A 23,799-nucleotide genomic window follows, 5' to 3' on the forward strand; every position below is an offset into this window, starting at 1 on the left:
AACGGAGCAGAATATTAAGAAGTATTATAACAGTGATAATTGGCGATGAAGTTATTATGTACGTAGATCAAAAAGGCAATAAAATATGAGAAGCGTCGAAGCCATCCAACCATTCAACCAGTCGAACCTTAAAATTGTGTTAAAAGTGACTATCTAATCTCATTAAAGAACTATTTTGCCCTTGTGGTAACCATTAGCTGACAGTAAAATCTCTACAGACCGATCTATGTCAGGCACATGTAGACTTCTGGACATATCTGTCTGGATGTTATGGGTACTATTTTACATATGGGTCACTGAAGTTAGCATATGCAATTTATTTATTGAAACTTCCTGGCAGATTAAAACTGTGTACCGGACCGAGACTCGAACTCGGGACATTTGCCTTTCGCGGGAAAGTGTTCTACCAGAAGAGCTTCTGTGAAGTTTGGAAGGTAGGAGACGAAGTACTGGCAGACTTGAAGCTGTGAGGACGGGTCGGGAGTCGTGCATGGGTAGCTCAGTTAGTCTGGCTTTAGCTGTCGCAGCGGTCGCACGCTCCTCAAGTTTGCTCCGTGAACGTTCAGTGTTTACGCCAGTGTTTTCGTGTTTCGTGATCGTTTATTGGCGTTTTGCACGTGAATTAAGCGTTATCAATTGAGCATTTGGTCTTCACTCGTGTCGTCTTTCTACGTAGTGCCGTTGGGATTTCGGCGTTGTCCGAGATTTCTTCGCTGCAGAACACCATGGCAAACTCCGTGAGAAAAAACACCGTGATTTTCACCTTCGACAAGTACACCCGACGAGTACAGCCCTCTGCACTTGAAATACACGACTGGATTACCGAGGTAATTGGCCTTCATTCTGAATCTGTTCATACCATGCAGCTAGACTCTAATGAATACTGCATTTTTGTAAAGTTTAACGATTGCGTGAGTGTAGATCGCTTTCTGGCAAAATTTCGTTATGAAACGGAATTTATACACCGCGATGGTACTAAAAGTACTGTAAAACTCCGGAATTCCGTGTCTGTAATTAGGAATGTTAGGGTTCTGAATATTCCCACAGAAGTAAACAACTCGAAAATTAAAGATGTCCTTTCAAAGTATGGGGTTGTCAGGCAAATAGTCAACGAAAGGTGGGCTTCGCATTTCAAGCTGTAGTGCTTTAACGGCATTCGCTCCGTGGAGATGGGAGTGAAGGCAAACATTCCCTCCCACATCTTTGTTGACGGGCACAAGGCGCATGTTATGTACTCAGGGCAAACCCCTACATGTCATGTATGTAACGAGTCTGGTCACCTCCGTCAGGACTGCCCTCGCCGTGTTTTTGTGCTAACAAATAACCTTACGCAACGCCAGAAATTAACACTCAACGATTTGTTGCCAGCCAGTAACACAACAGAGCCGGCGGCTGTCGTGGATCCTGTTACTACCTCTGAAAATGTTGCACTTAATGACTTTCCGTTGCCAGGAGGCCGAAGCCCAGTCCTGAAGATCTGTTGCAAGTGGAAAAAGGAGATGGAATGCGGGTCGATGTGGCTCCCACTTCCACACAAGGACTTATACCGCCACGAACTGATAGTGACGCAGCTGGTAGTGACCTTTCACGGAAATGTGACCCTGAGCCTGAGGTCACAGCTGCAATAACCGCATCAAGTGCACAGGCCATACAGTGCGAACAGTACGAGGAAGTACCAAGTAAACAACCTGCTGACTCCGAAGCGCAACGCCGGGCCGGAGGAGGAAATAAAGAGGCATCACCGCCTCGCCAGCAAGACAACACAACAGACACCACGCAGGAACCAAATATTGACGACTCGCAAGCCACGGCCGTTGCGCCAGACGGCCACCGCCGGCGGCTGCGACCGAAACCGGGTCTTGCTGTCACGCGTCATCAAGCGAAAGCCACACCAGAGAAGAAAGACATCAAGAAAAAGAATATTAAATATGAAGTCATCAGGGCCAACACTGAAGAGGAGAAAGAGAAGGGCCACAGTGACTTATAGCAATGCATTGTCAGGATTTCAGGATACTTTTCTTCTCAAGCTCTTTGTTTAAAAGCAGTGAAAATTTTTCTAGGAAGTTAGTACATGTAATGGGAACACAGCTTGTAAAGATCGTGCCTTGTAGAGAAGCACGTTGCTGCTATAATCATACCGATCCTCATCCCAAATAGCTTGTTCTGGTATGTCTGTGATGCAAGCTTATAGCATTACTACTATTAACATTAATAAAATACAGTCACCCTTGAAATTGGCAGCACTAAAAGAATTCTTGTACCAGTCCGGGACAGATATCGCGTTGCTACAAGAAGTTGCGATAACGGAATTTCGGGTCCCAGGCTTTTTTGAAATTGTTAATGTTTCTACGGAAGCCAATATCGCTACAGCCATTCTTATAAGGGAAGGCATTCCGGTGACGAACGACTAGAATCAGGAAGAGCCATAGGCATAAACATTTTCGATGTGACAGTGCTTAACCTTTACGTCCCATCAGGAAATTCCCACAAACTGGATCGTGCGAAGTTTTTCAAGATGAACTGATTTATTTATTGAGGAAAAATCCGTGTTCTCTTATACTAGGTGGAGATTTTAACTGTGTTTTAAACCAGAAAGATCAACAACCCAATTTCAACTACTCGCCACAGTTAAAAAAGTTAGTAAGTGATCTACACCTTAAGGATGTGTGGGAACTTCAGCAGCTGGCATCAGTCGGGTTCACGTATATAACCAGCCATTCCCGCAGCAGACTAGGTAGAATTTACGTGTCACCGAATTTGCAAAATTATTTATTCTATTCCCGTGTATTTTAGCGATTACAGTACACTTTTAACTTGCTTTAATTTAAGTGTACAGCCAACCCGTCGATTCAGAGGCCAAAGGAATTTAAATATCTCTGTTTTAACTGACGAAGAACTGGAACAGGAAATAAGAGTAGCGTGGACTATGTGCCTCCGCACAGTAGACAAGCACCCAACAGTCACTGACTGGTGGACTAGGAGGGCTAAACCAAGGCTGTGGAAAGCTGTCATGCAGTATAGTGCAGCGAGGCACAGGGAGTTGAGGAATACAATGGAGTTTTTATTATAAAGTTTTAAGAGACATATCAACAGGCCCATGATGACGTAATTCGTCTGAATGATATAAAAAAAAATAAAAGCCAAGTTATTAAGCATTAAACGGCAACAGATGGAGGGACTCAAAATTAAATCGAAAGCCACGTCAGTCGTAGCAGATGAAACAGCTTCTCTGTATCACTTGGTGCGGCATGCTAAAAACAGACGTCTAACTTTACTTGATGAAGTTCAGACGCATACTGGTACGAGGCTCACATGCCAGAAAGAAATACTGGACGAAGTCCACAGGTACTATGAAACCTTATATGCCCCTACCACAGTGGAAGATGCAGCTCTCGAGGACTTTCTCACTATTTTAGGTCCACAATTGTCGGGAACAGACAACGCTGACATCCTGTCACCTATTACTAAAGATGAAGTGCATGAGGCTGTGCGTAACTCACCTCTCAAAAAATCTCCGGGACTTGATGGCCTCCCTGTGGAGTTTTATGCCCGCTACTGGTCTATAATTGGGGACAAGATCACTTCCATGGGAAATGAGGTCCTTAACAGAAAACCGGTCCATGCAGTAGTTTAAAGAAAGTAAAATAGTACTGATTCCTAAGAGTAAAGGCAAAACCGACTTAAACAATTTTCGGCCTCTTTCGCCACTAATTTCTGATTACAAAATAATTTCGTGTATTGTCAACAAAAGACTCTCTGCCTTTTACAACAAAATATTGAGTCATCATCAATCTTGTTCTCCGACCAGAACGATATTCGAAAGTCTATCTGCATACCGAGACGTCATTGCAATTACCTCAGTGATAAGTATAAAATGTGCTTTAATCTTTATAGATTTCAACAAAGCTTTTGACCGCGTTAGTCATAGATACCTCTTTGCGACGCTGTCAAGAATGGCTTTCCACCCCCAGATTGTCAACATGCTAAGAAATATTACAACAGGTATAAATGCGAAAAACATCTAAACCCATACAGATAAGGCGAGGGGTTCCACAGGGCAGCCCCTTATCTATGTTTTTATTTTCCGTATCTTTAGAGCCCTTCCTCCGCACTGTCCACGCAGGATTAACAGGTATAACATTGAGTGGTGAGAAAACTGTCATACGAGCTTATGCTGATGACGTGGGCGTTGTAATAAGGAATAAGGAGGAGACAGTTACACTGGAAAGAGAAATCCAAAGATATTGTCTAGCGTCGGGAGCGACAGCAAATGAAAACAAAAGTCAAATATTGAATCTACGGGGCCTAGATCACCTTCGACTGCAATGGGCAAAACAAGACAACAAACATAAAACTTTGGGAATAATCTTAATGGCATGTCCGATGAGGATGGCTGCTTTTAACTGGACGGAAACTAGGAGGAAAGTTCATGGTGCTGTAATGGAGAACATCCATCGAACTATGGACCTGGTGCAAAAAGTCAGATTCATCAACTCCTGCGTTTTGTCTAAAGCGTATTTCACTGCGCAGATATTTCCAATCCCTAAACTAGTAGCGAAAGGGATCATGTCCACTGTTACCAATTATTTACGGCGAGGAGACATCTTCAGGTTTGGCGGTACTACCGTTATACTGGATGTCAGAAACGGGGGCCTCGGTTTGGTGGATATTCGCAATAAAGCGTCTGCTCTGTTCCTCAAACGGACTTTCCATATACTCAGAGAACTTCCACAATGTATAACCGCAAAGATCTTTGAGGATGTGGCACCCCATAGCCTGCAAGCACCGATTGATGTGCTAAGGATTAATCCCCGTCTGCAGTACGTGAGGAACTTTTTCCTCGAAGCAAGTTATCTTAGTGACGAAATCAGAAGCAACACACGTATCACAGCGCGCGATATCATACTTGAAAGGAAGTTAAATGAGGGCAGAAACAAAATTGAAACGAAATTCCCAAATTGTGACTGGAAAGCTGTATGGCGGAACATCAACTATGCCGGGCTATCTACAGACGCTATTTCCGCATGGTACAAAACAGTTAACAATGTCATCAGCACCAACGAGAGACTATATGGGATTGGTTTAAACCAGACACACCTTTGTGGAAAATGCAATCTGGTGGATACACTCACCTGTGGTGGCAATGTAAATAACTGGAATTGGATCAGGCAACAAATCGCCTTTCTCACCAGAACCTCTACGGAATATATAACGCCATCGCTCTTCCTGAGACCAGACATGACACACTTTCCGAAATTAAAAACCAACGCCATTAGCTGGTTACTGGGAAAATATGTTAGTTATGTCATCCACAAACTTGGGTCAGACAACGAGATAGAATTCCGTGTTTACATGAAGTGTCAATATGCAAAAATCAGCACGTATCGCAACCACAAGAAGCACTACGGCAACATGATCAAGATCATTTTTGAAAGAATGGGTGTTGGTTAAATATGTGGAACCACTACAACACCTTGAACGAAAAGAAGAAAATTAAAAGTCACTTGGTTTCTTATTATTATTTGCTATTACCTTGCTTCCGGAACTTCTATGTTGCACGAAAAGTTTTTTTTATTTTTTTTTCAAAACATTTTGTTCAAGATTACTCGTGTTCGACTACCAAGGAAAGTATTTGTGTGATCCAAGAAGAATTGTTAAGTTTTTATCAGTGTTCAGTTTCTATTCAGAGAAGAGGTTTCTTTGTCTTTCTTACATCGGAGAATGGGAATTTTGTGTTAAGATTTCTGCACACTTAGTGCTATGACCCAAAAGGGAACATGAAAAAAGGGGTGGGAGAGGTTTGGGCCTCGACGCACTGGCAGTACCGTGAAGAGACCCCACTGCTAGTGCGGCGTGTACCACGCCCTGACCATCCTAAAAATAAAAATAAAAAATAAATAAAAAATAAATAAATAAATAAAAAATAAAAGTGATTAAACAAAAATTGGATTGCTGGAAAAAAGGATGGATAGAGCGCCTGCAATTAAAAAAAAAAATTGGTAGAGAGAGCACTTGCCCGCGAAACGCAAAGGTCCCAAGTTCGAGTCTCGGTCCAACGCTACGTTTTAATCTGCCAGGAAATTTCATATCTGCGCACACTCCACTGCGAAGTGAAAATCTCATTCTGGAATTTATTTATTATTTAATAGCGCGCTTCCACGAATAAATGTAATCCGTTATGTAACGTTTAATTAACAACCTTAAGTGACACGCTTCGTAAATACCAGTGACAATTATATGTGTTCTACACTTGTATGGCTCAAATATGACAGAAATGTATGGTTAATCCGTTAATGCACGGTGTGTAAGTACTGTGGTTTAAAAACGGCTTTCTTTAATTCCTCAATTTGCTATGATGATTGCATATATTCTATAGTTGTTTATTTGTACCTCACAGTTTTCTCCTTGGAAATGATTCTAACAATCGAAACTGGTAGAGAATAAACATAAAAATTGTACAGCTGATGGCACAAATATGCTTTTTCCAAACTTAAGTGTTATTTTTTCTCGCACAGTGTTAGGGTGTGGAACGGTAGAGAAATAATGTTGAAAGTAGTTCAGTGCACTCTCTGCCAGGCACTTAACTGTGATTTGCGGAGTAGTCATGTACATAAAGTTAGTCATGGTAGATCTAGATGTAATTTTTAAAATAATAAAACAGTGTATATCCTAAAATGTTTTTATTTAACCCTTTTTGTGACAACTTGAAAATTGGCCCCCTCAGTTCTTAATTAGATATGTACGCCGCCATAAAATCAGCAGTAAATCTTGTCTTTAAGTAGTGGTTTCAGCAGTGCACACGTCCATTTCATTTAAACTATGGTCATATGTAGATATACTACTTCATTTTGTTGAAACCATGAGAGCTAAAACAGCGGAGAGGACACCGAGAAATTTATGGAACTAGGAACCACTAGTGATTAGAAGCACCCTAACTAAGTACTGGTCAAAGAAGTAGAGCAGCCCTTTGTTGCAAGATGGGATTGTCAAAGTGCAAATGGCAACGCTTTAGCTTGCATGCAGAAGCAATGATTTATGCTCACTTTTTTGTTTTCAGGATGCCGTGCTTAGAGAATTCACCCGCAACAATTTCACCTTCTGATAATAAGTAAGTATCGTCACGTTGGGTAACTTTTTCTGGAGATACGTAAACTAGACTCTTGTAGCAGCCCTTTTTCTGCTTTCGCTTTTTCGTCTAGTAGGTGCAAGTTTGATTTTATTTTTTACACATTGACTGTCATTGAAGGGTTTTACTTTAATATTGTCCCTGCTAAGTATCAGTTTGATTACTTTTAAAACCCAATGTTAAAGGTGGGTCACTACACATATAGTCTTCCCAACTCTGAGAGAAAAAATCTTTAGTAGCTTAACTACCAATGTTTACAGACGACGATACTTTAACCTTTCGTTCAATTGTTTTAGTTACGAATCGCTAGTTTGTTCTTGGCATAGATCACGTAAACCTTAACGTTTATTAATCTAAGTTAAATTAATGTTCAAGACTTGTATTATAAAAACAACGTCAGTTTATTGACAAGAGTTATTAATAAATAGGTTCACTATACGATCTCATTCAAAGAAGTTCTTTAATTAGATGTCTAAGTAGGATTCCCTCTAGCATCAGAGATGTTAGATAATATCCTGTCACTTTCGGTAAATAAGTTACTTCTATTTAATATCCGCAAACTGTCATTAACTATGATCACTAGTCGCGTGAAGTTAAAGTTTCCCACTATCACAATTCAAAGCCCGAACCCGGTTAAAATTTTCAATTCAGTGAAACGTTTAAATATTCACATGAATTGACATTAAAGCCAAAGAGATTAGTATTCACCTTCCCGTTTATCTAATCTGATAAATGTCCAAATTAAAGTCTTGAATTGACAATCCTCAAAAACAATCTCGTCACCATCTATTCTTGATCCCTGTTTAATAAAGTCCCAATTGTTATTCTCTAAAGCTGTACGTCCTAAATAACTTCCGAACTAGAACAGACTAGAGACTGGAGTATCGTAATTACAACGTATGTCTATTTATACTTTAATAAACACTATCTTTGGTGTCCCAGACCTACGTTCTATGACTATAATATTGATTTTCTTACGTATTGGAATAACTAATATTTTAATATTTTCTACTGTTTTCCCCCTTCCCATGTTTCTAAAATTTATAATTAAATTTTCCTTTTCTTTTCTTTTGCTTTCTATACTAGATATTTCCCTCTATTTGTTCTTTATTTATTTTTCGTAATTACTACTTGTGGAGGGACTTGGGTCATTTTGTGAAGGACATGGGAGCTATTTTTGTTATTTCAACACCGAGAGGCGCTGGAAACCGGCAACCGACTTGTAACTAAACTAGCTTGTTACATTCAACCCTTGCTGTCACTTTACAATTTTTACTCCCGACACTTTACTGCACTACCATATTAACAGTTTCTTATTAGGTGATTGTGATGAAAGTAGTTCAGTGTACCCTCTGCCAGGCACTTAACTGTGATTTGCAGATCTTTTCCTCTAATTCTAACATGCCGCTCTTTTTTCCCCAAACCGATGTCATATGTGTTCATGAGTTACCTGGTCTTTGGATTTAATGATCAGCATTTTTCTGTAACAACACATCTGAAGTGCTGCTGATCTTTTCTTACCTCTGCTGTTGGCCATACACGTTTCGATTCCATATAAGGCTATACTCCAGACAGAAACCTTCAGGATAGACTTAGTGACAGTTAAAAATAATATTCTATTTATTGCTATTCTAAATTTTCTTTGGAGCACTCCTGATGATACATTTGTCTCTGACGAACATTCGCCTTCGAGAACGTCGTACGGGGTTCTATTTTTAAGAAGTCTTCGAGCAACTCACATACAGGGTGACAGTTATTGAACTACATCAAAAAGAAACAAAGAAAAAAGAAAAAAGTAAATTAGTTGCAAACTACGGCGAGCACACAGTTTATTCAACACATAAACGTCACTACAGATATTCGGATTTAGCTTATACCATGTTAGATATGCCTGCCATCATTGGCGATGATGTGGTTCAGGCGATTAGCAAAATTCTTCGTGACCCTCCTGTCGGAACATCGATGCTGTCGATGACCTCCTGAACAGCTGTCTACATCTACATCTACATTTATATCCGCAAGCCACCCAACGGTGTGTGGCGGAGGGCACTTTACGTGCCACTGTCATTACCTCCCTTTCCTGTTCCAGTCGCGTATGGTTCGCGGGAAGAACGACTGCCGGAAAGCCTCCGTGCGTGCTCGAATCTCTCTAATTTTACATTCGTGATCTCCTCGGGAGGTATAAGTAGGGGGAAGCAATATATTCGATACCTCATCCAGAAACGCACCCTCTCGAAACCTGGACAGCAAGCTACACCGCGATGCAGAGCGCCTCTCTTGCAGAGTCTGCCACTTGAGTTTGTTAAACATCTCCGTAACGCTATCACGGTTACCAAATAACCCTGTGACGAAACGCGCCGCTCTTCTTTGGCTCTTCTCTCTCTCTCCTCTGTCAACCCGACCTGGTACGGATCCCACACTGATGAGCAATACTCAAGTATAGGTAGAACGAGTGTTTTGTAAGCCACCTCCTTTGTTGATGGACTACATTTGCTAAGGCCTCTCCCAATGAATCTCAACCTGGTACCCGCCTTACCAACAATTAATTTTATATGATCATTCCACTTCAAATCGTTCCGCACGCATACTCCCAGATATTTTGCAGAAGTAACTGCTACCAGTGTTTGTTCAGCTATCGTATAATCATACAATAAACGATCCTTCTTTCTATGTATTCGCAATACATTACATTTGTCTATGCTAAGGGTCAGTTGCCACTCCCTGCACCAAGTGCCTATCCGCTGCAGATCTTCCTGCATTTCGCTGCAATTTTCTAATGCTGCAACTTCTCTGTATACTACAGCATCATCCGCGAAAAGCCGCATGGAACTTCCGACACTATCTACTAGGTCATTTATATATATTGTGAAAAGGAATGGTCCCATAACACTCCCCTTTGGCACGCCAGAGGTTACTTTAACGTCTGTTGACGTCTCTCCATTGAGAACAACATACTGTGTTCTGTTTGCTAAAAACTCTTCAATCCAGCCATACAGCTGGTGTGATATTCCGTAGGCTCTTACTTTATTAGGCGACAGTGCGGAACTGTATCGAACGCCTTCCGGAAGTCAAGGAAAATAACATCTACCTGGGAACCTGTATCTAATATTTTCTGGGTCTCATGAACAAATAAAGCGAGTTGGGTCTCACACGATCTCTGTTTCCGGAATCCATGTTGATTCCTACAGAGTAGATTCTGGGTTTCCAGAAATGACATTATGCGCGAGCAAAAAACATGTTCTAAAATTCTACAACAGATCGATGTCAGAGATATAGGTCTATACTTCTGCGCATCTGCTCGACGACCCTTCTTGAAGACTGGAACTACCTGTGCTCTTTTCCAATCATTTGGAACCCTCCGTTCCTCGAGAGACTTGCGGTACACGGCTGTTAGAAGGGGGGCAAGTTCTTTCGCGTACTCTGTGTAGAATCGAATTGGTATCCCGTCAGGTCCAGTGGACTTTCCTCTGTTGAGTGATTTCAGTTGCTTTTCTATTCCTTGGACACTTATGTCTTCAACTCAGCAATGGTTTTGAAGTTATTGCTGTACTCCTTGTCTTAAATGTAACTGCAAAAGTCGCATATGGTCAGCTCCGGAGAATATGGCGGCCAATCGAGGCCCATGCCATGGTCTCTGGGTAGCCCAGAGCCCGACGGCACGCCAGTCAATGTGGGGATGCTTCCCCTCAACCTATACTGCTCAAGGAAACCATAGATCACCTTCGTGGATCTCAAGTGCGCTGGTAGTATCGCAGTACGTACGTAGCTCAGTTCGAGGAAAAAGTGGCGGAAGTAAAAGAAGGGCGAAAGCTGGATAGGTGTCGAGAGAGAGTGTGGTGCAAGGGCCTCCAGCAATAGGTTGGTAAGCCAAAGAAAAGGGCTACCGCTCTGTCAGCCACATATGTACTTCTCCAGCGAACAAAACGGCCAACGCCTCGCACTCGCAGACGGAATACTTAAGTTCGGCACTGGTGAACCTACGAGACGCGTACGCTAATGGCTGCCTCCGACCTTCGAACTCCTGGAGGAGGACAACCGAAATACCCGCGTTAGATGCGTCAGTTTGGACAATAAACCTTTTATTAAAGTCCGGTAAACCGAGAACTGGAGGGTTGGCTATAACTGCCTTATGTGCTCAAACGCCGTCTCTTGGGCAGGTCCCCATTCAAAACGCACTCCTTTCCGGTGCAGTTCTTTTAAGGGAGCAGCCAACTGAGCAAAATTACGTACAAGACGCCTAAAATAATTCGCCATGCCTATGAACTTAGCAATTCCACGTTTATCAGTGGGCGGAGGCAGAGCTCTTTAATGCCTTAGTTCGTTCCTGGTCGATGCGAATGCTCTGACCTGATACCAGGTGCCCTAAGAAGGACACCTGCTGCCTGGCTAACGTCATCTTACTGGGTTTAACAGTTAACCGAGCTCTCTGCAACCTCAAAAAAACTTGCTAGATATGATCCAAATGGTCCTGAAATGAATGGCTATAAATGACTAAGTCGTCCAGATAATTATACACAGAGACTAATTTCAAGTCCCCAAGGATATTATCCAGAAAACGAGTAAGAACGGCTGCACCAGTAGCCAAAACAAAGGAAACCCTGTTAAACTCAAACAGATTCCAGTCAGTACAAAATGCTGTAACATGTTTACATTCTTCAGCTAAGGTAATCTGATAATAGGCTTGGTTCAAATCAAGAACAGTAAACCAATTAGCACCAGCAAACTAAGTGAAGGAGTTCTGAACATCAGGTAGAGGAACAGACTGGAGGGCGGTCTTAGTGATCAGGCGCCGGTAGTCAACAACTGACCTAAAATCCCGCCCTGATCCTTGGGAATATGGGGGAAGCATAGGCAGATGTCGAAGGCCTAATAACCCTACTGAAGTTTCGTAAGATGACCAAATGTAAGTCCGCAGCTCGTGGTCGTGCGGTAGCGTTCTCGCTTCCCACGCCCGGGTTCCCGGGTTCGATTCCCGGCGGGGTCAGAGATTTTCTCTGCCTCGTGATGACTGGGTGTTGTGCGCTGTCCTTAGGTTAGTTAGGGTTAAGTAGTTGTAAGTTCTAGGGGACTGATGACCATAGATGTTAAGTCCCATAGTGCTCAGAGCCATTTGAACCAAATTTAAGAAACCATTCGAAGCTCAATAGTGAAAGGGAGCTACCAGAATCCAAAAGAGCCCAAATTGGTTCCCCACCTACTCGAGAACAAATATAAGGCAAGAGCGATGATGAGGGAGCAACAAAACGGATGCACCAAGGTTTAAAGGCTTGATCCCAAGGTCGCTGCCCTGCCCTGGCGTCATTTATTGGCTCTGGGTGCATGAGGCTGAATGCAAGAGCGCACCAAATGAGCCGTCCTACCACACACGAAGCAACGCCAGGGATCCCTTTTAACAGCCTCAGCCGATGTAGGCAATTCGGAATTTCCCTTGATAACGACCGTGGCCCGATCCTTCACAAGCGGAAAAGTAGATATCGCTACAACAGTGGAATGGAGCTCTTCCCGGGTTGAAGGACGAACACTAAAAACAAAGTGCGACTTATCTGCCACTCGCATTCCCCTAAGAACAATAGACACCAACTCCCGTCCTGGCAAATCGATCAACAAGGCCAAGCAGGCTGTCTGAACTCTGTCGACATACTGATGTAACTCCTGTTTATCCTGCTGCATCTCCCAAATGTAACGACACTAAAGCTCTTTCCGAACTCCGGTGGTCAATCTCTGGTTAATGACAAGCTCCCTTTATTGCTGTAAGGAAAACCCTTCTGCCATGGTTCGGGATAGGAGGTTCCGCAACTCACCTCTAGCTAATGGGTACAACAGTGACAAAACTACTTGGCACAGAACGCGAAAGGCAGCAGCATGTTGTTCAAGATGAACCAACAACCATAATAAGTTTTCGACCTGCTCAAGTTCATCTACAACTAATCCAGTAATATCTCGAAAGAAATACGCCAGAGGATTAGGCAATTTGGCAAATACTGTGTCTAACTTCACAGAGGATATAACAACAACACCCCCCAGGCTGGCTCACAGTTCCCCCTTGATATAGCAAGTCCCACTCTTCAGTCCTCTTCTAAACATGTAAGCTTAAACTGCAATGCATTAACCAGAGATCCCAATTCTACGGTTAATTTTTTATGATGATCCTCCAAACCTAACATGCATAAATCCGCTATCCGATTGGTTAAATGCACTAACTGTGCCCACATCCTGTCCAAATGACTGTCACCAGGTTGAGTGCCTTCCAAAACACAAATGGTGCCCTCAAGGCCCCTAACAGCCTTAAGCAAGAATTCAAAGGCTGCCTCCAGTGTGACGTCAACCAGGTGAAGAACGGTAGTACGCAAGGGGGCCATTAAGTCCGGAACATTGCCCTCAATAGGCTGGCGCCTTATCGCCAACTCATAAACAAGGTTGTCCTTCCTCAACAGGTCAATCCCCAGGCACAGCCTGACCGTCATTAAAATAAGTCACCTGAAACAATCAACAACCAAGACAATATGGTGCAACACTAACAGTAACTGGAATGGCAATATCACAATCATATCCACGCTCTGCTACCAGTTGAAATCTGGTTTCGTAAGATAGAGCGTATCAGGTTATGGTTGTGGAGGGGGTCCGTAATCAGTTACTGTCAGTTGCACAAAACACACAAACTTTTATTTTCCTAAGAACCACTTAATTACAAATTGCCTTAAAGGGATCAAAATAAAACAATATGGCTGAAGGCCTAGTTAAGAAAACTTGAGATACCTCCTGGGCTGAAGGCCCAAAACCACACCAAAAACAAGAATGGCTGAAGGCCTGAAGTTATAAAAAATTGCTTTAAATAATACACGCAGCTGAAGGCCTTACTTAAAAAAAAATTTCACGTATGTACTAGGCTGAAGGCCACACACAAGACATTGAACAACTCAGGGCCTATGGCCTGGATAACAAGAATTTCAGATAGAGAAAATTTAAAAAAAATCGTTTTAAACAAATGAATCTTCAAATTTTAATTTAAGATGGCTGAAGGCCTTATTTTAAAATTAAAACAAACTAAATTAATAGACGGCTGAAGGCCTCGCTCAGTACTTCAGACTAAAATGAAAATCACAATCTGAAACCAACAGAACAGTGGTCGTCTGAGAATGGTGACATGTCATATAAAACTGTGATCAACAAGACTGAACCTCTACTGACAAAAGCTCAATTCAGTCTTGTTGATCACAGTTTTATATGACATGTCACCATTCTCAGACGACCTTTGGTTCCCAATCTCTTGATCAGTTTACGTTTCCAGTCGTCATACTTGTTGACAGTCCTTTTATCCCATGCTTTTCTCCAAGGGTTCTCAGTAATAACAGTCCCCCAGTTGCATTATGAGCGCTCGCCCTGCACCCTCTCTGAGTTTGCTGCTCTCTCATAGAGTGCATTGTCCAGGGGCCATGAGGCTTTCACCTTTGTGGGCATGGGAGTAGGATTTGCTGGAAGAGCTGTTGAGAGAAAGCAGAGGCATTTCGGAAGGATTTATTGTCCTGACGCATCCAACTTGACTCATTCCAGCCTTTCATCCATAAATATAAAACCCTCGTCACCTCTGTCCTTACCTTGGCTTCTCCCAAGTTCCATCGCTGCCTCAAAATCTCGGAATTACTTTCTCTGCACCTCACTCTCCATGTCCAACTACCTCTTCCTAGTCATATTTAGTACCAGCTCATGTACTTCCCACACCATCTTATACACCTAGAACACTTGCACTTGTTCTACGTTTGCCATAAACTTGAGCCCCAATACGTTATTGTGTGATCCATTCTTGAGAAACTTGCCTCCAGCTATACATCCCACCTTCCCTTCATTTACAAGCTCTCCACATCATTTCCCAGTGTAATTTCAATCACTTTTCATTCCCAGATCATGCATCCCTGTAAAATTACTATTCCTTTCAACCATAGTCTACCCTGTCTATACCAACTGAAGACACCATCCACTTTTTGGTTTCCCAACTGGCAGCCCACTCATTTCCTAATATCTAAATGTTAGTTATACGAGGGTAATCCTAAAAGTAAGGTCTCCTATTTTTTTGTAAGTACATAGACCTGATTATTTCTAGAATGGTTTACATCAGTTTAGCTATTTTTCGACATAATCACCATCAGTTTAGCTATTTTTCGACATAATCACCATTTCTGTCGATGCATTTTTGTAGACACTGTGGCAGTTTTTGAATGTCCTTGTCATACCAGCTCGCCGCCATGTTCTTCAGAAAGTTATGAACCTCATCTTTCACCTTGTCGTCGGAGCTGAATCGCTGGGTCCGCAACTAACGCTGACAGGTACTGTGAGACTCTGAAAAATCTCAAATGGGCAATTCAGAACCGGAGAAGAGGTACTCAAGGTACCCTCCGCTCTATACCGTGAGGTGGCTTGCGGAGTATGGATGTAGATGTAGATGAATGTGGAGCAAGGGCGTACACATTCTCCGTGACAACGCTCGCCCACACATTGCTCGGCAAACCGTTGCTCTCCTGCAACAGTTTCAGTGGAACATAATCACCCACCCACCCTATAGGCCTGACTTGGCGCCCAGTGACTATCACCTGTTCCCTAGGTTAAAAGAACATTTGGCCGGAAAGCGATTCAGCTCCGACGACGAGGTGAAAGAAGAGGCTCATAATTTTCTGAAGAGCATGGCGGCGAGCTGGTATGACATGGGCATACAAAAACTGCCACAGCGTCTACAAAAATGCATCGACAGAATGTGTCGAAAAACAGCTAAATGTTCAAGCTGTAAATTGATGTAAACCATTGTAGAAAGAAACAGGTCTATGTACTTATAAAAAATAGGAGAGCTTACTTTTGGGATTACCCTCATAAGTTCCTTCCCATATAGATATCCTGAATCCTTTTCAATATAACATTCCCTTCAATATTTACTACTTCCCAGCCACCATCCACAGCTAGCAGGATATCGTGCCATATTATCCTTATTATAAAATAATTTTAGATCATATCACCATCATTATATCATTGATATCACTCATTTTATCTTCTCAAGTGCATGGTTAAAGAGCAACAATTTGGTGATTGCCAACCGGTCTGCAACAGGGTGAAAGTAAAATAGAGCTGGCTGTAATCTACCCAATCCCCTCCAATCCTGGGTTACTGCCACACCTATCCAAACACACCTCACCATCCCTCCACCTCCACACTGTCCATGTCTTACAAGAAGAAAACTTCAACAGATTCCCTCTCTCCGGTCCAGAAATCCATCCTGATATCTACCTGTCCTATCAGCTACAGTCCAAGTCCCTATGTGCTCCCAGGCTCTTGACCCACCTTCACTCCTTGGTGCTCCAACTTCCATTTACACACCCTTCTCTGAGTCCTACAAATCCCCACACACCAAGACATAATGACCCATTTGTCTCCATTGTCTTATTGTCACTCATCCATTCATTATTCCTTCTTCCTACTCACATATCATTTACTGTAATGTCACCTCAAGGACTTGCTGGATGCATCAACATCATCGTAATCTTTGTCATCACTTTCTTCATGTTAGCAACAGCCTGACCATCGCCATCTGGGCTTTTAGCAAGTCATCATATGCGATATTTTCAATTGAATTTCAAGATGTATACCTAAAGCGATGACACAAAACATTATGAACATAGTCCAGTGCGAGACTCGGTGCTGACTGGTGATGATGTGGGCACGTGATGGGGCGAGGAACATATATAAGAAGATAAGAGTCAAATTCATAACGATTCTAGTGACAACAGGGGAGGCAGATGGGGATATTTATAGACATGTCATTTTGACAAAAAGCAAATTATTATGGACTGGGGATCTGCAACGGAAATCTCAGAAATGGCGAAGCTGGTCTGTTCTTTGTGTGCTGCTGTAATGAAAGACAGTTGATATAGTTGAAGGATGGTGGACCCAGTAACAGGCGACCCACACCTCAACTCAGAATGTGGACATCAGAAAGTTGCCCACTCAGTAAAGTAGGGTAAGTGGCGACCTGTTAGCTGATCTCACGACAGAATGCAATTGTGGCGGTTTTTGTGTATCATCAACATGGACAAGTGCAATGAATATGGATGATACGATACTCTATGGTATTCTGCGGTTTGAATTCACTCTGTTTTTTTTTTTTTTTTTTTTTTTTTTTTTTTTTTTTTTTGCGGTTGCATTGATTTGATTTTGTAAATGATACTGACAATATTATACACATGTATAATGCATTGTTCAAACTACAACTTCTCCCGGATAATTATTTTGTTCAAATTGCACAAGAATTCCACCTGACGTAGTGTAGTAATGTTGACTGTAAGCTTTGTTCATATCACTAAAGTTACAGATCGTACATCAGAACTTTTATAATTTTTTTTGGCTTCGATGGATTTCATTATTCTTAGCAAATTGATCATGAAAAGGAACCACAGAATACCACCCGCACACAACAATGACGCAAGCTACCAAAAAATAAACTACGGACGAATCACGGAAAAAAATAATTTTGGCCTCATACATCAGCAATGAAATCTTGTTCAACAATAAATACCATCAGCACTGTTCTTAGAAAATGCAGTCTGATTCGATTAATTTTTTTTCTTTTATAAATAGGGTTCAGTACCACCGGTGCACATTTATTTCTTACATATCCAAATATTGTTTGCAGTTTCAAGTAATTTAAATTTGCCACTGTAATAAAAGTTAAGATGGCGGCCAATAAAAGATAAAGGATTTCTTTTTTTAATTAAGATTTTCCTTTTCCCAATAAATAGTTAACCATTTAAATTGATGCCACCAATAAAAAAATATTAAATTGTTTTGCAAATTAGTTTAACACAAACCCATGCTATTTTCAACTAGAAGTACAGACGAAGTTGCTATATAATCGCAACTAACAATGGCTGCGCTTCTTGCAGCTATGATAAAACAATTAATACAAAATTATAATTAAAAGAGGAAGTGAATCTTCAATAATTAATCATAAATAGTTTTAACGCATTTGGCTCTGTTTGTTTTTACCAGCAAATGAACATAAAAGTACAATAATTTTACATTAAATGTTTTTCATTCAACAGACCTCAAATCGATACGCGTCTTGCGTCGGCGATGTACATCAGAAGAAGACGACAAAAGGGTACAAAACAAAAGAAAAGAATTACATAGATTAACAAAGAATGTGAGACAAATATTTTCTCTGTTTTACATAATTATCATCTTTTTAAGAAATAATTACATAATTGAATGAATATTATCCACACGTTCATATTCCACTCGTAATACAAAAAATATACATATATCGTGGATGTTATAAATGTCGGTGCAAGTGCAAGTGTTTCAGAGCACACCATTCAGCGTAAATTGCAATTGACCGACAGACGCCATAGATTTATAATTGCAATGCGCAAGGAATCATCGTGACTGGAACGTGGATCAATGGAAAGTTGTTGCACGGTCAGATGAATCATGTTTCTTGATACATCAGTTCCAGTGGTCGTGTTGGGACACGCCATTATTCAGGCGAATGGAAGCATTCTATTGGGGGCAGGATTATACTATAGTAGACATCCACCTCAGCTACCATTGGATCTGCGGTAATAATCAAAGGCACTGTGACATTTATGGACTATGTGACATTATTGTGGACCATCTTTATCCCTTCATGCCTTGTTACAAGGAAGAAACGTGATACAGCGGTTTGAGGATACATGATAATGAACTGGCGTTTCTGCTGTGGTAAACAATTTCGCCTGATCTGATCAGTGGAAACATCTGGTATGCTATGAGGCGCCACCTCTGCCACCACTAACGACCGACCTTTATAGGCAGGAAATGCCTATAGCTAGGATTATATATATATATATATATATATATATATATATATATATATATATATATATAGAGAGAGAGAGAGAGAGAGAGAGAGAGAGAGAGAGAGAGAGAGGGGGAGGGGGTGAGAGAAGGAGAGAGTACTGATCATTTTATTTCTAAGGCATTTTCAGTATTCCTTTTAGATCTCTTGTATGCACTCCAGGTGTTTGGAAACAGTGTAAATGATGTAATTATAAGCCACAATTAAGAATAAAACTTCTTTAGATGAGTTAGTATTGAGATACGATCTCCTTAAGAAATTGTACATCGGCTGAAGCGGAAACAGCAGCGAAGTTAACTCCTGGTTGCATTGAGAAGCTTGACAAACTGTGTTTTGTAGAAATTTTCATGTGTGCACTTCATGGTCTGTTGTTAGAGAAAGTCTGAATGCCCCATCAGATCGTATTCAATAAATAAATGATACACTCCAGTATTGCAACCGGACACCATAATCAATTACAGCCATGGCTGATCAAACGTCTACAGGTCTGAACTTTTCTAATGATTGGTAGCTTTCTAAGAGACTGATTGAAACAAGACTTTTCTTTGTGTTTTACAGGGATCCAGACAAAGGATTACAAAGGAAACGAAGGAAAGGCCACGGGTTCCGCTACGAAGAGCAAGTCATCGCACTGGTCTTCCTCCGCTGCCTCACAAATCAGCTCCCAAACTTCGAGCTGACGTCCGATAACCGCAGTGTTTGGCACATATTTGACGACATCGTTGTTACATGGAACAGCGTGGACAATCTGGGTGAAAAATACATCTTGCTGGTGCAGTTGAAACATAAGGTGTCTAAGAAATATAAAATACTCACGGAAGCTGACCTGTTTCCAAAGAAGAAAAACAAATCCAATGATAATTTACTTGCTAATGACTGGACCAACGCGTTCGCCAATGACTGGGCCGATGACTGTGCTGATGACTGGCTTAATGATTGTGCCAATGACTGTGCTGATGACAGTGGCAATGACTGTGCAAATGACTGTGCTGATGACTGCACTGATGACTTTGCTGATTGGGTTGAGGAGTGGCCTAATGACCACGCTAGTGACAGTGGCAATAAATGCTCTGATGACTGTGCTGACTCTGCTGATGACTGGCTTAATGATTGTGCCAATGACTGTGCTGATGACAGTGGCAATGACTGTGCAAATGACTTTCCTGTTAACTGCACTGATGACTTTGCTGACTGGATTGAGGAGTGCCCTAATGACCAGGCTAGCGACAGTGGCAATAAATGCTCTGATGACTGTGCTGACGATTGTTTTGACAGCTGGGCTTATGGCTGGACCAATGACTCTGCTGATGACAGTGATAATGATTCTTCTGGTGACTCTGCTGATGACTGTGGTGATGACAGTGATGATGACAGTTCCAATGACTGTGACAAAGGCTGGGCCATTGACTGGGCTGATGAATGGACCAATGTCTGTGCGAATGACTATGCCAATGGCTGTGTTGTTGATTGCGCCAGTTATTGTGCTGGTGACAATGATTATGACTGTTCCAATGACTCTGCTGACGATGGTAATTATGGTTATTCCAATGACTCTGCTATTCACTGTGCTGATGGCTGGGCTGAGGTCTGGCTCAGTGACTGGGCCAGTGGCTGTGCTGGTGACAGTGGGAATGACTGTCACAATGAATATGACAATGAGTGTGCTGATGGCTCTCCTGATGATTGGACTCATGACTGTTGCAATGACAGTGATGATGGCTGTGCCAATGACAGTGATGATGACAGTGCCAATGACAGTGATGATGATAGTTCCAATGACTGTGACAAAGGCTGGGCCATTGACTGGGCTGATGAATGGACCAATGTCTGTGCAAATGACTATCCCAATGACTGTGTTGTTGACTGTGCCAGTTATTGTGCTGGTGACAATGATTATGACTGTTCCAATGACTCTGCTGACGATGGTAATTATGACTGTTCCAGTGACTCTGCTAATTATTGTGCTGATGGCTGGGCTGAGGTCTGGCTCAGTGACTGGGCCAGTGGCTGTGCTGGTGACAGTGGGAATGACTGTCACAATGAATATGACAATGAGTGTGCTGATGGCTCTCCTGATGATTGGACTCATGACTGTTGCAATGACAGTGATGATGGCTGTGCCAATGACAGTGATGATGACAGTGCCAATGACAGTGATGATGATAGTTCCAATGACTGTGACAAAGGCTGGGCCATTGACTGGGCTGATGAATGGACCAATGTCTGTGAGAATGACTATGCCAATGACTGTGTTGTTGATTGTGCCAGTTATTGTGCTGGTGACAATGATTATGACTGTTCCAATGACTCTGCTGACGATGGTAATTATGACTGTTCCAGTGACTCTGCTAATTATTGTGCTGATGGCTGGGCTGAGGAGGTCTGGCTCAGTGACTGGGCCAGTGGCTGTGCTGGTGACAGTGGGAATGACTGTCACAATGAATATGACAATGAGTGTGCTGATGGCTCTCCTGATGATTGGACTCATGACTGTTGCAATGACAGTGATGATGGCTGTGCCAATGACAGTGATGATGACAGTGCCAATGACAGTGATGATGATAGTTCCAATGACTGTGACAAAGGCTCGGCCATTGACTGGGCTGATGAATGCGCCTATGACTCTGCCAATTGTGGCGATGAATGTGCCATTGAATGGTCTGACAACTGGGCCAATGACCATGCCGTTGACAGTACCAATGACTGTGCCAATGATTATGCTGATGACTGTGACAGTTACTCTGTCAATGACTGTGCTGATTATTGGACTGATGACTGTGCCTGTTACTGTGCTGATGACAGCGCCAATGACACTGCCAGTGACAGTTCTGGTGACTGGGCTGATGACTGTGTCAATGAGAAAGCCAATGAGAATGCCGATGTCTATGCCAATGTCTATGCCAATGACTATAGTGATGACAATGCCAATTACTGTTCCAGTGTCAATGATGATGACTGTGACAATGACTATATCTATGAGCATAGCAATGACTATGCCAATAACAGTGCTAATGACTGCTCTGATGACTGTTCTGATGACTGGAATAATGAATGGACTGATTGCCGGGTCAGTGAGAGTGCCGAAGACAGTGCCAATGTTTGTAATGATGACAGCACTGATGACTGTGCCGACGACACTGCCAATAACACTGCAAAAGACGGTGTTGATGACTATGCCAATGACTATGCCGATGAAAGTGTCGATGATGCAAATGACTATGCTGAAGAAAGTGATGACAACTATGCTGATGACTACGTCAAAGAAAATGCTGATGACTATGCTGAAGAATATGACGATGACTATGCCGAAGACTATGCCGACGACAATGTCGACAATTATGCTGACAACAGCGGCAACAAAGACACTGAAGAAAAGGCCGACTACTATCTCGATTACTATGCTGACAGCTATTCCAATGACTATTCCGACAACTCTACCGACATTTATGCCTACGACTATACTGCTGAGTACGCAGAGAACTGTGGCTTCGACTACGCCGACGACTATGTCAGCGACAATGTCGACGACGATGATGATTATGCTGACGACTGTGACGACAACAATGTCGACTACTACGCCGACTACGATGGTGATGACTATGACAACAGCTGTGACATAGACCATGCTGGCAACTACGCCAACTGCTATGCTAATGACTATTTCTCCGACAATGAGAACGATAATGTCGATGACAATTCCAATGACTGCTACAATGACAACTCCAATGATATGTCCTATAAGAAATACCCCTTCGCCATTATCAATTATTGGAAATCTTTCAATAAATTTAAAAATAAACTACAGGATTACAGCTGCTATGCACTGGTGTTATTAACTAACGCCCCCCTGAAGCGAAATGCAGGTCCTTTTTCAAGGATGATAGTCACGAACACGGTTGCTGCGCCATGTTCAAACATTGTTGAGAGAAACAAGCTGCTAGACTTGGGCGGCGACATGTACAAACTCAAAGTGGGTCCGATGGTTCCGAAGGCAATTAAAGACGACCGCGACTTTGTGGGGCATTTCTTCTTTCATTGTGGCCAAAAGCACGTTGAGGAAATAAAGGAAGACATCTGCAAGGAGCTCCAGCACCTATTGGGCTATCCTGGACTTGAAGAAACACACAGGGCATGCGAAGAACTGTGCCAGTGTGTGGAGAAATGGAAAGATGGGCAATGTAAAAACCCGGAAAAGCTATCCAGTAGCTGGTCTGAGTGGAAAGACATTGAAAGCAGGTACAGTGTGCTGCGGGCCACGGGGAAACACAGTCTAATGAATGACACCGCGAAAACCTGAGAGATCACAAATGTGTTTCTTTGGGTCTTCTGGTCATTTTGAGCACTAACTTTGCTTTTAAAGTCTTGCTACTGTAGATACGTTGCGTTAGTCATTGCTACCTATAACCTTTCCAACAAAAAATTCAATTTAATAACTTCGTATTTTGAGTTTTATTATGCCTGTAGATACAGGTAAGAACCGTATTAAGGTACCATATTTAATGCTGCTGTATGGACGATGTAACCTAGAACCAATAAATGCTATATAAAGAGGGCTCGTTTTGTTTCTTTTCTCAGATCTACCGTTGACACGTACCTGGAAGTAGGATATTGTAGTGTCTGTGTTATTCCGAAGTATGTGCCTTTCGGACTTACATGCATGTTTGGGTCTTAATCAGAATAACATAGGCACTGCAACATCGTATTTATCCGCCGATGTCAGGCAAGCGACTTTCTGCATCTACATCTACATTCATACTCCGCAAGCCACCTGACGGTGTGTGGTGGAGGGTACTTTGAG

General features: G+C 42.2%; 1 protein-coding gene across 1 annotated transcript in view; it reads left to right on the top strand.

The window, feature by feature from the left end:
- LOC126210244 (serine-aspartate repeat-containing protein I-like) overlaps positions 1–23,525 on the top strand; it is a 38,707-nt gene extending 15,182 nt beyond the window's left edge. The window contains exons 2-3 of the mRNA XM_049939433.1: positions 7,058–7,108; positions 19,560–23,525. Of these exons, the coding sequence (XP_049795390.1) occupies positions 7,059–7,108; positions 19,560–23,298 (3,789 nt within the window). The 5' untranslated portion in view covers position 7,058 and the 3' untranslated portion in view covers positions 23,299–23,525. The remainder of the gene's footprint in view (positions 1–7,057; positions 7,109–19,559) is intronic.
- The last annotated feature ends 274 nt before the right edge of the window (positions 23,526–23,799 follow it).

The sequence above is a fragment of the Schistocerca nitens genome, chromosome 10 (assembly GCF_023898315.1).
Source record: "Schistocerca nitens isolate TAMUIC-IGC-003100 chromosome 10, iqSchNite1.1, whole genome shotgun sequence".
NCBI lineage: Eukaryota > Metazoa > Arthropoda > Insecta > Orthoptera > Acrididae > Schistocerca > Schistocerca nitens.